This window comes from Nycticebus coucang, chromosome 4 (assembly GCF_027406575.1).
Source record: "Nycticebus coucang isolate mNycCou1 chromosome 4, mNycCou1.pri, whole genome shotgun sequence".
Taxonomy (NCBI): Eukaryota; Metazoa; Chordata; class Mammalia; order Primates; family Lorisidae; genus Nycticebus; species Nycticebus coucang.
Window position 1 is genome coordinate 44,503,407 of NC_069783.1, and position 12,711 is coordinate 44,516,117.

At 44.9% G+C, this 12,711-nt stretch overlaps 1 protein-coding gene across 2 annotated transcripts in view; it reads left to right on the top strand.

Moving 5' to 3' along the window:
- Nucleotides 1-12,711, top strand: part of PRKCE (protein kinase C epsilon) — a 551,144-nt gene that overhangs the window by 456,083 nt on the left and 82,350 nt on the right. For both annotated transcript variants that reach the window (XM_053589740.1, XM_053589739.1), the window contains exon 11: nucleotides 4,920-5,074. In XM_053589740.1, the coding sequence (XP_053445715.1) occupies nucleotides 4,920-5,074 (155 nt within the window). The remainder of the gene's footprint in view (nucleotides 1-4,919; nucleotides 5,075-12,711) is intronic.

The following is a 12,711-nucleotide window of genomic DNA, read 5'->3' on the forward strand; positions in this document are numbered from 1 at the left end:
GGAAACCAACTCTGGGTTATGTTTTACTTTCTAGCAATCTGAGCCTCCTCCAGAGTGGGTGCTCAAGAATTCAGGCTTTCTGCACCAGGACCCACTTTATTTCAGGCTCAGCTCTAGTCGCTGGTTGTACATAGTACAGTAAGGAACTAAAGCAACAGATGCTCTTCCCTAGATGCTCACTGGAGAGGAAGTTGGATGAGCAGGTTTTTCTTGAGTGCTTATTTGGGTACAGAGTTTTTACCAGTGTTAATTGGGGTTGCCAGGAAGAGTAAAATGTGTTCCTCAAAGAGATGACCATCTCATTGGGAAGTGAAGACATCTATCCATGGAACAAGGCTATTCGAGGCTGTAACCAAATACTGGGTTGTTGCAGCAGTCAGACCCTCAGTGGCAGAAGTGTTCAGAGTAGGGCCCTATCCCCAGATTCTGCATACTACAGGCTTTCTGCAGCAGCCTGACTTACCTTTAACTAGCAATAAAAATTTGCAGATATTTAATGTAAATAACAGACCACTCTTTGCTGGTTGTAACCCCCTTAATCTTTTTTTAGTTCTTCTATCTACAGAGGACTTGTTTTTATTTTTATTTTATTATGTTTATTCTTTTTTAGAGATGGGATCTCTGTTGCCCAGACTAGGGTACAGAAGTATGACCATACGTCACTGCAGTCTCCAGCTCCTGACTCAAGTGATCCTCTTACCCCAGCCTCCCAAGTAGCTGAGACTACAGGTGCCTGCCATGTACATCTGGCTAAAAACCTTTTTTTTTTTTTCTTTAATTTTTAAATTTTTAGAGACTGGGCCTTACTGTATTGTTGCCCAGGCTAGTCTCAAACTCCCAGGCTCAGGAGTTCCTCCCACCTCAGCCTCATGAATATCTGGGATTACAGGCATAGGCCACAGTGTTCAACCAGTGCTTGTTTTTAAAAGGGAATTATAGCAGCATTTTTTGTATGTTACTCTAATTCCCTTTAAAAAAACAGCAGGCAGAATGACCAACAATTCCTGCCTTCACGAAGCATACAGACAACTGGGGCAAGGGAAGGCATAAATAAATTACACAAATAAAACCCCCACTGTGCTGAACACTGCAACAAAACATAGCGCAGAGTGGGGGATGTGACCTTGCTTGAGAAGTCAGGAACAGCTTTTTTGAAGAAGAGATGGCTGTCCTGAAATCTGAAGGGTGAAGAGGGGTCAGATGGGGCAGGGGAAAGGGATAAACATTGCCAGCAGAAGGAATAGCATGAACAAAGCCCTGGAGCAGAGGGAACAAGGGACAGATAGCTGGAAGGGAGACATCTTGAAAGATCACACAGGCTTTGAAGCAAGTTAAGAAGTTTTATGTGTATTCTAAGAGCATCAAGAAGCCTTTAAAAGAAGTAAGCAGTAGAATGAGAGGAGAAAGGGAGTGGATTACAGTTAGACTTCCATTTTAGCAGGTCCTTCCACCCCCAGTGCAACCAGCATTTAGGGGAAGTGTGAATGAAAGGCCCTAGCAAGAATCTAGACAGGAGATGGTGGTTGCTGGGGCCAAAATGGTGGAGCTGGAGAGAAATAGACAGCCATACATGTCTTACAGGGGGCATGAGGACTTGAATGTGCAGGTCTGAAGGTAACAAGTGCAAAGGGACAAAAAGTAAAGCAACAGGCTTGGTGAGGGGCGTGATGGATGAAGGGGAGGGAAGGATGAAGAATGGCTTTGAGTTTCTACCATGTAAAATTGGCTGAAGGGAGAAGCCTTGCCCTGAGAAAGACAACCTTGGACAAGGACCAGTTCACTGAAGATGATGATGGAGTCAGTTTTGGACATGTTAGGTTTGATGCCTTTGAGGCACCTGGGGGAAAATGTCAGAACTGCAGTTAGACGAGTGGGTCTGGAGTGTGGAGCAGAGGTGCAGGGCAGAGCTAAGCTTGTGGGTCATCTGTCTAGAGGTACCTTAGAATCTGGATGTAGGTGGGATCCCTCAGCAGGTACCACGTGAGGAAGGGAGGGTCTAGAACCCAGCCTTGTGGGAGTCCAACACTTAATGGGTTGGAAGAAGAGAAACCCACAGACAGCAGCAGAAGTCCTACCAGCAGCCTAGGGAGGAAACCAGCCTTAAGCCAAAGGAAACGGGTGCTTGTTGGAAGAGGAGGTGCTTAGGGAAGAAAGCTGCTGAGCTAGTGGTCAGAGAAAATGACATGATAATGATAAAAATAACAGCTATAGTACTGTAGCTAACAGTAGTCATAGTCGATCTTTATGGAGCACCTATTTTGAGCCAGGTATTTTAACGTATAATTTCATCCTCATGAGAGGTCTGTCAGGCAGGTCCTATTACTGTGCCATCCCATTTTTACATCAGAAAACTGAGCATAAAGGGATAAAGTCATTTGCAACCATTAAGGGGTAAAGTCAATGCGGGAACAGCCCCTGTTTTTTTAAAACCAGTGTATCCGGTGTTGGTAAAATAAAAAGCAGCCAGGGAAGGAGTGTGGAGAGGGGAGATGTTTCTCCTTTGGAGATGTGGATTCTTTTCAAACACAGCCAAGTAAATATCCCATTGTTGCTTAAAGTCCAAATACAGGGCGACTGTGGAGTGGGCACATCGGCAGCTGTCCCTGCCGGTGTGGTTCAGCTGGACTGGGGCAGAGTTAAATGAGTGACACAGCCATGCTTTCCATGTGAAAGGGCTGCCCTGAGTGTTCTATAGTAAAGGTTCTCGAAGTGTGGTTCCTGGAACATCAACATCACCTATCACCTGGGTGCTACTTGGAGATGGAGATTTTTTGAGTCTACCTCTGACCTGTGTCAGAAACTCCAAGTGAGAGGCCCAAGAATACAAATTTTAACAAGACTATGATTCTGATATACAAGTTTGAGAACTCTCGTTCTTGGTGAAATCTTTGAAAAGACAAGGAGGAGATGGGAATATTTTATACTCCTTACATGGCACAGATGCAAAAATGCCTTGAGAGAAACCAGATGGATGGGAGTCAGTAGTCCTCAACCCTCGCTACGGGTTGGGGTGACCTGAGGAGCTTTAACAACTCTCAAGAGATTCTGATTGCACTGGGCTGGGGTTGGCCTGAACATCTGACTTTTGAAATGGGTGAACGGAGAATGGATGATAGAATGGATAGTTAGCAAGGAAACCCAGGTGTGATGAGTAAAAAATTGTACTCTGGGGAGAAAACAAGGTAAGACTTGAAAAAGAAGGGTGTGATAAATAGAGGAGAAGCTAGACTCTTTGTCAGTACCAGTAAAGCTGTGTAAGGCTGGAGATTGTGGTGGGGGAGGAGGTTGTTTGAGTTAGTAGTAATTCTTAGCTATGGACTTATTTTCAAAGAGAGCTCAATAAGATGCTTTGTGAACAAAGAAGTATCATTAATTACTTCTACTCAGGTCTTCATGGAAAAAAAAGCGTGCGCTTATCCCCCTGGAAGCACCCTGAGTCATCATTTTCATCAACAGTCTCTAAAAATCATAGTGTAACATTTCTATTTAATAAAAGTAATATCTTAAAAAAAAAAAAAAAAGTGCTCCGCCCCTCTGGGCTCTTACACACCTCACCCTTTACTTCCTTATCTTTCCTCCCCCGCTGAGCTGCTCAGGGGTTTTCTGGCCCCTGACTGTGCTCACTCTGTTCCCAAGTCCTGGCATTGGTTCTTGCCTCCTCTCCTGACTTTCTCTCAAGGCCTGGCTCCATCTAGAATCCTCCATGCCCCCAGGTCAGAGAGGTCCCTTTTCTCTGAATCCTACAGCAACTGGTATCTTTAATACCATATCATTCTGAGGTTTCCCATCTCCACCTCTGGATCATAAGCCCCTCAGGGCAGTGATGGCTTTATAATTCTTTGCACACTGCCTAGCACACTATCCCCTTCACTAGGAGCTTAGGATAGTCAAGAAACCGTACAGAGTGAATTTCAGTCCATTGTTTCCACGTCACCATGGATTGCAGATAAGAAAGGGCCATCTCCAATGACATGTGACTGTGGTTTAGCTGTTCTGAAGGCAGCCTTAAGGGAAGAATCCATAGAAATCTTAGCAGGGACATCCTCCAGCCTAAAGAGTGGCCCTCACAGGGAACAGTGGCCTCACAGTCTCATTATTCCACGTTACAATGTATTGGTTACCTAGGACTGCACCTTAATAAATTACCACAAACTTGATGGCTTGTAACAACAGAAATTTATTCCCACAATTCTAGAGGCCAGAACTCCAGCGTAATGGGCCAAAACTCAAGGTATCAGCCAGGCTGTTCTCACCCCAGACATTCCTTTTCTTGCCTCCTCCTGCTTCTGGTCAGCATTGTTTGGCTTGTGGCTACATCATTATAGTCCCTGCTTCTGTAGTTACTTGGCTACTTCCCCCTTTCTCAAGTTTCCCTGTACCTCCCTTTTATGAGGACAACTGTGATTGCATGTAAGGCCCACCCTGGTACTCCAGGGTAATCTCCCTTTTTCAAGATCTTTAACTCAATCACATCTGCAAAATCCCTTTTGCCATATGTGGTGACATTCACACATTTCCAGGATTAGGATCTGGATAGCTGTTGGAGGACCTTCATTCAGCCTACCATACATCCATGTGTAAAGTTAACTGGAGCCTCCAAAAGGACAGAGATGTGTTCAAGGCCACACTTCAAGTTGGTAACACAAGTCAGAAGGCCTGATCAATCTTAGGGAGCTTCCCCTAGAGCAAGCTAATGCCTACAAAAGTAAGAGAAAGATATTGTAAAACAACATTCCTTATGCTAATTCATGTGCTTCATCCTTTTGCCTTCATTCTGGATCGTGTACTCCCTGGATTGTCCACCTTTGAGGCTCTTCCCCCTTGAGTCCTGGTTGTGTTACACTGGACTCACATGATGCTGGCCTGTGTGGGCAGCTGCAATAAAATTACCAAAATGGCATTTTCTTCTCTCCTTTCAGGACCGCCTCTTTTTCGTCATGGAGTATGTAAACGGCGGCGACCTCATGTTTCAGATTCAGCGCTCCCGAAAATTCGACGAGCCGCGTTCACGGTTCTACGCTGCAGAGGTCACGTCAGCCCTCATGTTTCTCCACCAACATGGAGTCATCTACAGGTAGCCTCTTCTCTCTTCTTTTTCCTGCAAGCAACAAATAAAAATAAAAACTTGGACACTTGAACCTACTTTAGCTTCTGACCAAGTGGTCTCTTAGCAACCTACTTTAGATCAGTTGTTTGTTCCCATTTGTGTACAGAGGACTTTCTTGGGGGCTGTTTATCACTGTGGATGTTGATATTTGAATGGCCCCAGGAGATTTGACCCACTGTTTGTGCCAGTTTTGATTTAAAGCTCAAGCAGGACATTTTAAAGGCTTGGCGCCAGGTGACCTTCGGTCGACCTTCATTTCTCTCTCCCCCACCCACTTCCGTGAACACCAGGGCATTCTCTTTACTTTTTCCTTCTGTGCCACAAGCTTCCTCCCCTTCCCAATCCCTTGCCACTTCCTGAGTTTGTTTAGCTTAGTTGTCTCCAGCAGATAGAATCAGGGAAGGAGGAGTTGCTCCGGGTCTGAGGGTTTATGATCTGGACTCGGGGGTGGGGAATGGGAACTAGACAATGTCTAACAGGAAGTGACTTTTTGAAGATCATCCAGTCCTTTATTACTGCGCGGTCACCTTCCAAGAAGCACACACAGGCGCGCACACACACACATATTCACGTGCGCGTGCACGCTCATCGTCCAGTAACAGAGCAAGGCTATTTACGCAGGCTCTCTGTGAAGTCAGGAATTCTGGGAGGAGTAAATATTTATAATTAGCAACAAGGACACTGAAGTTCCTTAAGGTTTTTTTTCAGCGACTTCCAATTTCTTTACTCAATCTTTACTTTTTCCTCCTTTTTTTTTTAAATTGGATAGAAGAGTAAGTAGCTGGCTTGATTTACCCCAGAACTTTGTCAGTCATCTAAACTTTACTAACCTGTCCTACAAACAATGCCTTGGCTAAATGTTCTTCCGAGCTCTGGTCAACCCCACCCCAGGCTTTTCTTCCTCCTTCCAGCACTTAGCTTCCCAAAGCAAGAGGGAAAAAGTAATCAGTAATTTCTGATAAATAAGCCCATACTTCTTTACTCTCTTATTCTTCATGAACTTAAAGGCTTCAAAGAGCACCTAGTTTTTATCTCGCAGTTTCTGTGAGTCAGGAGTCCAGGCATGGCTTATCTAGGTCCTCTGTTCAGGGTCTCACGGGCTGCTAGGGAGAGGACAGCCAGGCTGCATTCTCATCTCACCTCTGGGCTTGTCCTCCATGCGCTGGTGCCTGCTGGCAGAGCTGTTTTCCTTGAGGCTTTAGAACTCGTGGGCAAGCTTCTTCAAGGCCAGCAAGAGAGCAGGACTTTCCCATTTCAAGTCTCTTACTTTGGGAAAGGCCTGCACTCTCTTTTCAATGGCTTTCATCAGGCTCCCCCAAGATAATGTCCCTTTTGACTGCTCCACAGTCAAATTATTAGAAGCCTTAATTATATCAGCAAAGTGCCTTTGCCGTGTGATGTCACATAATTGCAGTAGTGATGTCAATCGGCTTTGCTATATTCTGTTGGTTAAAGGGAAGTTGCAGGTTCTACCACATTCAAGGAAAGAGGATTATGGGATTGTACCAGGATGTGACTCCTTGAGGGGAACACCTTAGGTGGCATCAGCTACAGCCCAATACACCTTTCTCTCCTCATTTCCCACACATCTTGTTTTGAACCCATGAAGGTTGTTAACTTTCCCCAAACTCACCTGCCACTTCCCAACATGGCTGTGGTCCTCCCTCTACACCTCCTCTGCCCAGCCCTGCAACCTTGTGGGGTATTGCCTGCCTGGTCCCTGCAGCCAGTGGGAGACTTTCCGTTGCTACCAGAACTTGCCTTGTGTTAGGATTAGACATCCAAGTGGATCCTTCACTAAAATTGCAAACTCTCTTAAGGGCCACTTCTTTTTTTTTGTTAAACCCTCCATCTTCTTTTATTCTTATTTTGCAGGTTCTTCTTGTTTTGTGCCTAGTAAATATGAGACCATGACCATTGACCATGACCATTGACTTGGTTAGTTTTAAACCCCAATTTCCATCCCCAAAGCAATTTACAAGCCAGGTAGCGATGAAGGAGTTGAATATGTGGAATGATCATACAACAGGACAGGGCATCTCTAGGTGCCAATGATGGGAAGAAAAACTGCCATTCCGGTCCCCACATTACCCCTGATAGGGCAGGTACAGCCATCTATGTTCCACTAACAGGATTCAGAGACTCCCCTTATGTAACTTGTCCAAGGCCATAACCTAGTAAATAACAGGCGTGGGAAATGTAACTGACTAACCTGTGCTATACTCCATAGCACTGATCAACCTGCCTTTTCAAATCCAACTCCAAACTCCTTATCTTCTCATTCTAAGTACTCTGAAACCAAGCTTTCCATGAGTCTCTGCTTCCCTAAATGATGCTTTCCTCTCACCATACTGATTTCTCTTTTTGCTTCTCTGAGCTGTTCCCTCTCTCCCCATCTCCCCCTCTCCCTTGACCATTTCCCCTCAATCTCTGTATCAGCTTAGCTGGCTCCTTCCCTCCCTGGCTTTCATCTTCTCAGCTGGTTTTCCCCAAGGCTTTCATCTCTCTTTAGTCTAACCCTAAATACTCTCCCTGGGCAATTTCAATCTTCCCATCGCTTCAAACAACTTCTCTATGCCAGTGACTCACACGTCTCTGTATCCAGCATCTCTCTCTGTCCAGCCCCCATCATCCCCAGCTCTCTCCCTCAAAGGTCTCCCCCCATCAGAGCTTGACCATCAAGACCTCCTCCCTTCCTCCCTGGCTGTTTGTGGTAGTTGGCTGACTCAACCTGCTCACTGCCTTGTGGTGTCCTGGCCCCGAGTCCAGCCCCCTTCCCCTGCATTGCTGCCCGTTATTCTTCTAAAGCATAGACTGATTATCACACGCTGCCCTTCTTAGCACCCTTCAACCCTTATCAGATGAAGTCCAGACCTCTTTGGGGCCCAGACATCCTCACAGCCTGACCCCGGAGCTGCTGTGCTCAGCTCTGTGACCCGGGCAGTATAGAAGTCGAAGGCATGGCAGTGGGTGGGGAGGCATCCGGCCTCACTCCCCTCGCATGGGTGGCTTCAGCCCAGAGAAGTGGATGCTTTTTCTGCCCAGAGGAGTTGCCTTTCTGTGCTTCTCAGAAAGACACCATACATCTAAACAGGGCCCTGGCAGCCCACAGCCTTTTGATCCTTATCCCCTTTCCTTCCTTGTACGTACTTTCTTCCCCAAACACCATTCTCTTTCATCCCACTGAGCCTCCACTGTTTCTGAGATTTCATTGCTCTTAATCTGTGTCTTGATCAGTGGTTCCCAGTTCATGTCTGTGGTCTGATAGCCTCAGAATCCCTGCTTTAAAATATATATATATATATATATATAGCTTTTATAACACTGGAGGAGTGGAAGTAGATAAGAGAATAGGAGAAAAAAGAGTGTCCCTGGGTTAGCTATTGCTGAAACTGGATGCTGGGCACAGGAAGTTCACTATACTTTCTACCTTTGTGTGTGTTTTGCTATAATAATAATGATGATGGTGGAAAGATATAGACTCCAGGGTAACACTCTGGAATGGAAGCTTTGGATTCAATAAATCTGATATGAGTTTCAGGAATCTGTATTTTTTTGACGTGTTCCAGGCATTTGGGGATCAATTACAGCTTGAGAGAAATTCCATGCTTTCAGGACAGTACCAAGTCCCACAGCTCTGTGCAATGTCCTCCCACCACTCCCAGCCAGCCTGCAGAGGAATCATGCCTCACCCCAGCGACCAGGCATCTCTCTATACTGTGCCTTTAGCAGGTTCCCTTTGCTGACCTTGCATTTTTACTCATGACACCTATTCTGTGGTTGGGACTCCACACAAGAGTGCTTCCACGGTCAGCCTGAGCCCATGTCCTACTCATAGTGGGTAATCAATACATACTTACCCTGTATTGCTCCCGAGCTTCCCTCTCCACTGGGCTGCTGCCTCACAGGCGTGTAGTTCTTGAAATTCTCTGTTTGAAGTATTCCTAATGCACAACACAGTTTTTTTCTTTGATTCTGAAAGGCACCCCACTTCTTCTTTCATGAGTTTGTGAGGACCATGTGGTCTATGTGTCCCATGCTGCTTTGTTTCAAGCTGCCAGCAGCTGGGCTCTGTGGGGCCACCTACGTGAGGCTGACAGAGAGGCTGTGTGTGTCCTTGTCTGCTTGCTTCTAAATATTCTGAAGCCAGGCAGAAGTGCCATTTTGTGTGACATTCGTGTGATAGAGATGTATCTGGAAGATTGACAAGGCCAGGTTTTGGAGGATGAAACTCATTACTGAAGCTAAGATTGAATTTTCCAGCTTTCTTGTTGGAATTGATATGCAAATTAATTACTTAATTGGCCAGTGTCCAAGAAATAAAAGAAGTCATTTTTCTGGCCAGTTGTTTACACTTGGAAGAGAGCCCAAGCTGATAGGAACAGACCCCTTTTCCTGGGGTCCCTCTTAGGGTCAGGTTCCCTACCCCAGGCCACACAGGGCACTGTCTCTGTGGCCCCTCCTCGGGGTTCCTGTGCTGCCTTTGTGTGCAATGGTAGAAGAATGCGTTTGGTTATCCATTTCCACTCTTCCTAAGTATGGCTTTTAAAATCCTCCCAGCACACACACGTGCACACACACACGTACTTACACTGTGACAGGTGGGAGCTGTGCAGGGCGAGTTGTCTGTGCAAAGTTGACTTGGGGCACTTTCTCCTCCACTCCAAGCTCAGTGCTCATGCATGTTATTCAAATTTTGAATCTTTCCCCTTTCAGAATAAGGTTGTACGAGTGGGCTCTGTGACGCGCAGAGAATGCTCCTCTGGCCATGGGTCAAAAAGGAAAGATTTTGTGATCTTAGCAAGGGAGCTGGGGGCCTGGGGAAGAGAGCTGCAGGTGTGGCAGACAGGAATGTATCGTCTTACTCTTTACAGCCCAGCAGCCAGGAGCGCTGTGCAGCAGAGGGTGCTGAAGAATGTAGATTCCACAGCCCTGCCCAAGGGCTTCCTGCCTCGATGTCCTCCTCGGTAAGAGGGGAATAGTGATTGTACCCAGCTCACACAGTTACAGGGATTTAATGAGTTACTAGGTCTAAATAATTTTGAACGGTGTCTGCCACACAGCAAGTCCTCAATAAATGTTAGCTTGTCTATTATGCTTTGACTTGACTTTTATTAAGATACATTGAAAGAACAATGATGATCCTTCATCCAGCCTGGGCTCCAAAGATGATTCCCAGTCCTTCATCCCTTTTTAAGCTTTTTTTAAAATTATAAAAGTAGGAAAAATAAAACTTTAAGCAGTAAATAAAGGCATAAAATTGGTTTCCTATGGAAATGCAAGGACCCATCAGTTCATGAATGGATGAACAAAACAGGATATATTTATACCATGGAATACTATTCAGCCATAAAGATGGTGATTTAGTATCCTTTGTAAAAACTTGGATGGAGTTAGAGACCCTGCTCCCAAGTGAAGTATCACAAGAATGAAAAAAACAAATACCACATGTACTCAATACTGAATTGGAAGTGGTTGATCAACACATCTATACTCATATGGAAGCAAAACTCAGTGAAATTTAAGAGGATGGTGGGAGGGGAGAAAGGGATGGGTCAATTCCACCCAACAGGGAACGTACATTGTACACTTCTGGGTCATGGGCACAACTATAACTTTGACTTAAAATATACAAAAGCAAACTATGTGACCCAAATGTTTGTACCCCCATAATATTCTGAAATAAATTTAAAAAAAGAAAGCTAGGAAAAAAGGTCAGTTTCCCTTCACCGACCTCATAGCTACACAGGGGTAAAACAGTTTCTAAAGGATCTGCTGAGGAATCTTCTGGAGCAAGTTACAGAAAGCTCTTTGTCACTGGTTTCCAATTGTGAAATTCAGGTAATACCTGCCACATCTCCTTTGAAAGGTAGTTGAGAATGGTTGTTGGAAGTCAGACTATGGTCAGGAATGAAAAAATAAGTAAGAAATGATAAGACATTTTATGTGATATATTATGAATAAATAACATATGTCATTTTGAACAGTAAAATTTGGTCCACCAAGGAAGGAGGTTGTAAGTTGTAAACCTCTCCTGCTCCTCGAGTTCTCCAGGCCTTTGGACCCTTGCTAAGCCCTTCTCATCACTCCCCGAGAGCAGTCGTCGCCCATGCCTGTGCTGCGCCTGGCACCAGAATTGGGCAGTGGGTAAACAAAGGGAGAGAGAGGGCACCTCTGCTTGAGCTCACAGGAAATGCTTACAGAGGGCTTTCCTTATTGACTATGGTGCTTATAAAAAGTCAAATAAGAATTAAAAGCAAGGAACAAAGACTTAGTGAAGACCTCAGTGCACCCTATAAACCAGTCTGAAGTGTGTTCTCTCTAGAGCTAGGATTGGGGCCCAAAAGGAGAGGCTTAGCAGGGGTTTTCCTAGAAGGGGCCTGGGGATGTGCAAGTAGTAAGGTACATGGCTGTGCCCTCCAACTGGGCCTACCCATAAGACACACACCGAGTCGTGAGAGAAGCTTCTGTCCAGCTAGTCGGAGGGAGTGTGCCTCGATCCCTGGAATCCTCTCCTGCATTGGCACAGTTAGGGATTTCTTGACTTGATGAAGGACTCTGGTTAAACCTGCATTAATAACTGGGAGATCTAATGTTTACTCCTGTCTCCTTTCGTTATGTTATCAAGTTGTTTAACCTGAGACAAAGCCGGGGAGGAGAAGGAGGCAGGGTGATCCCCTCCTTTTGCCCTGCCAGTCCTTTAGAACCCAGCCCTTAGGCAGTCACTTAGGGTCCTTGAAGGTTGTTTTCCCCACAGAGCATTTCCCCATCAGCGCTCCCCTCCTCCAATATAGAAAATGGCATTTTAATGTAACACTCACAACTTAAGGGCTGAGTCTCTGATGGGAGGATACCAACTACTGTGGCAGGAATCACAAGTGAATGTTAAGGAGGTTTCTGGGGACTATGATCTCACCCCTCTGATTTACAAATGCCAGAGTACGGAGATCAAAGTTGGGTAGTAACTTGCCCAAGTTCACACAGTGAGATATAAAGCTTAGATGTTATTTTAATCAAAGATACATATATAGATAAAAGAGGTAAATAGTTCTACAAGGTGTTTAGGGGAGTAAAAAGTATTTATCTGCCCTCCCTCTTCCCAGTTTCCCTGTTTGAAAATGCAACTGTCAACTCTTGCAGCTCATTCTTTGGGTCTGGACCTCTGTATTTCTAAATAACATTAATATTTTTTTGTTACTTTAAAAAGAACATTGGTGGTATTTTCTAGTGATTTTCCACTATGGAAGATGAAGACTTAGTTCTGTTGCCCACCTACTTACTACCCACCTTCCCAACCTCCCCAACTATTGTCCTCTCAATATGCTTCCCTGTAATTTGTGTTAAATGAATATTCATATAGTCTATACTCATCATGACTGAGAAATACTATGCTGTCAGGTAGCCTGCGTTCATTACTTTTTCTTTCCTATACTTGTGTTTGTTTTCCCTGGGTTAATAGCTATATCTTTGTTTTCTATGTACACATTATTGATTCCACCACCCACTCACTCTCCAAGGGTTGTGCATGTCTTGGGTATTTAGAAGCAGTCACTATTCTTTTTTTTTTTTTCTTTTTTTTTTTTAGCAGTCACTATTCTATCAGT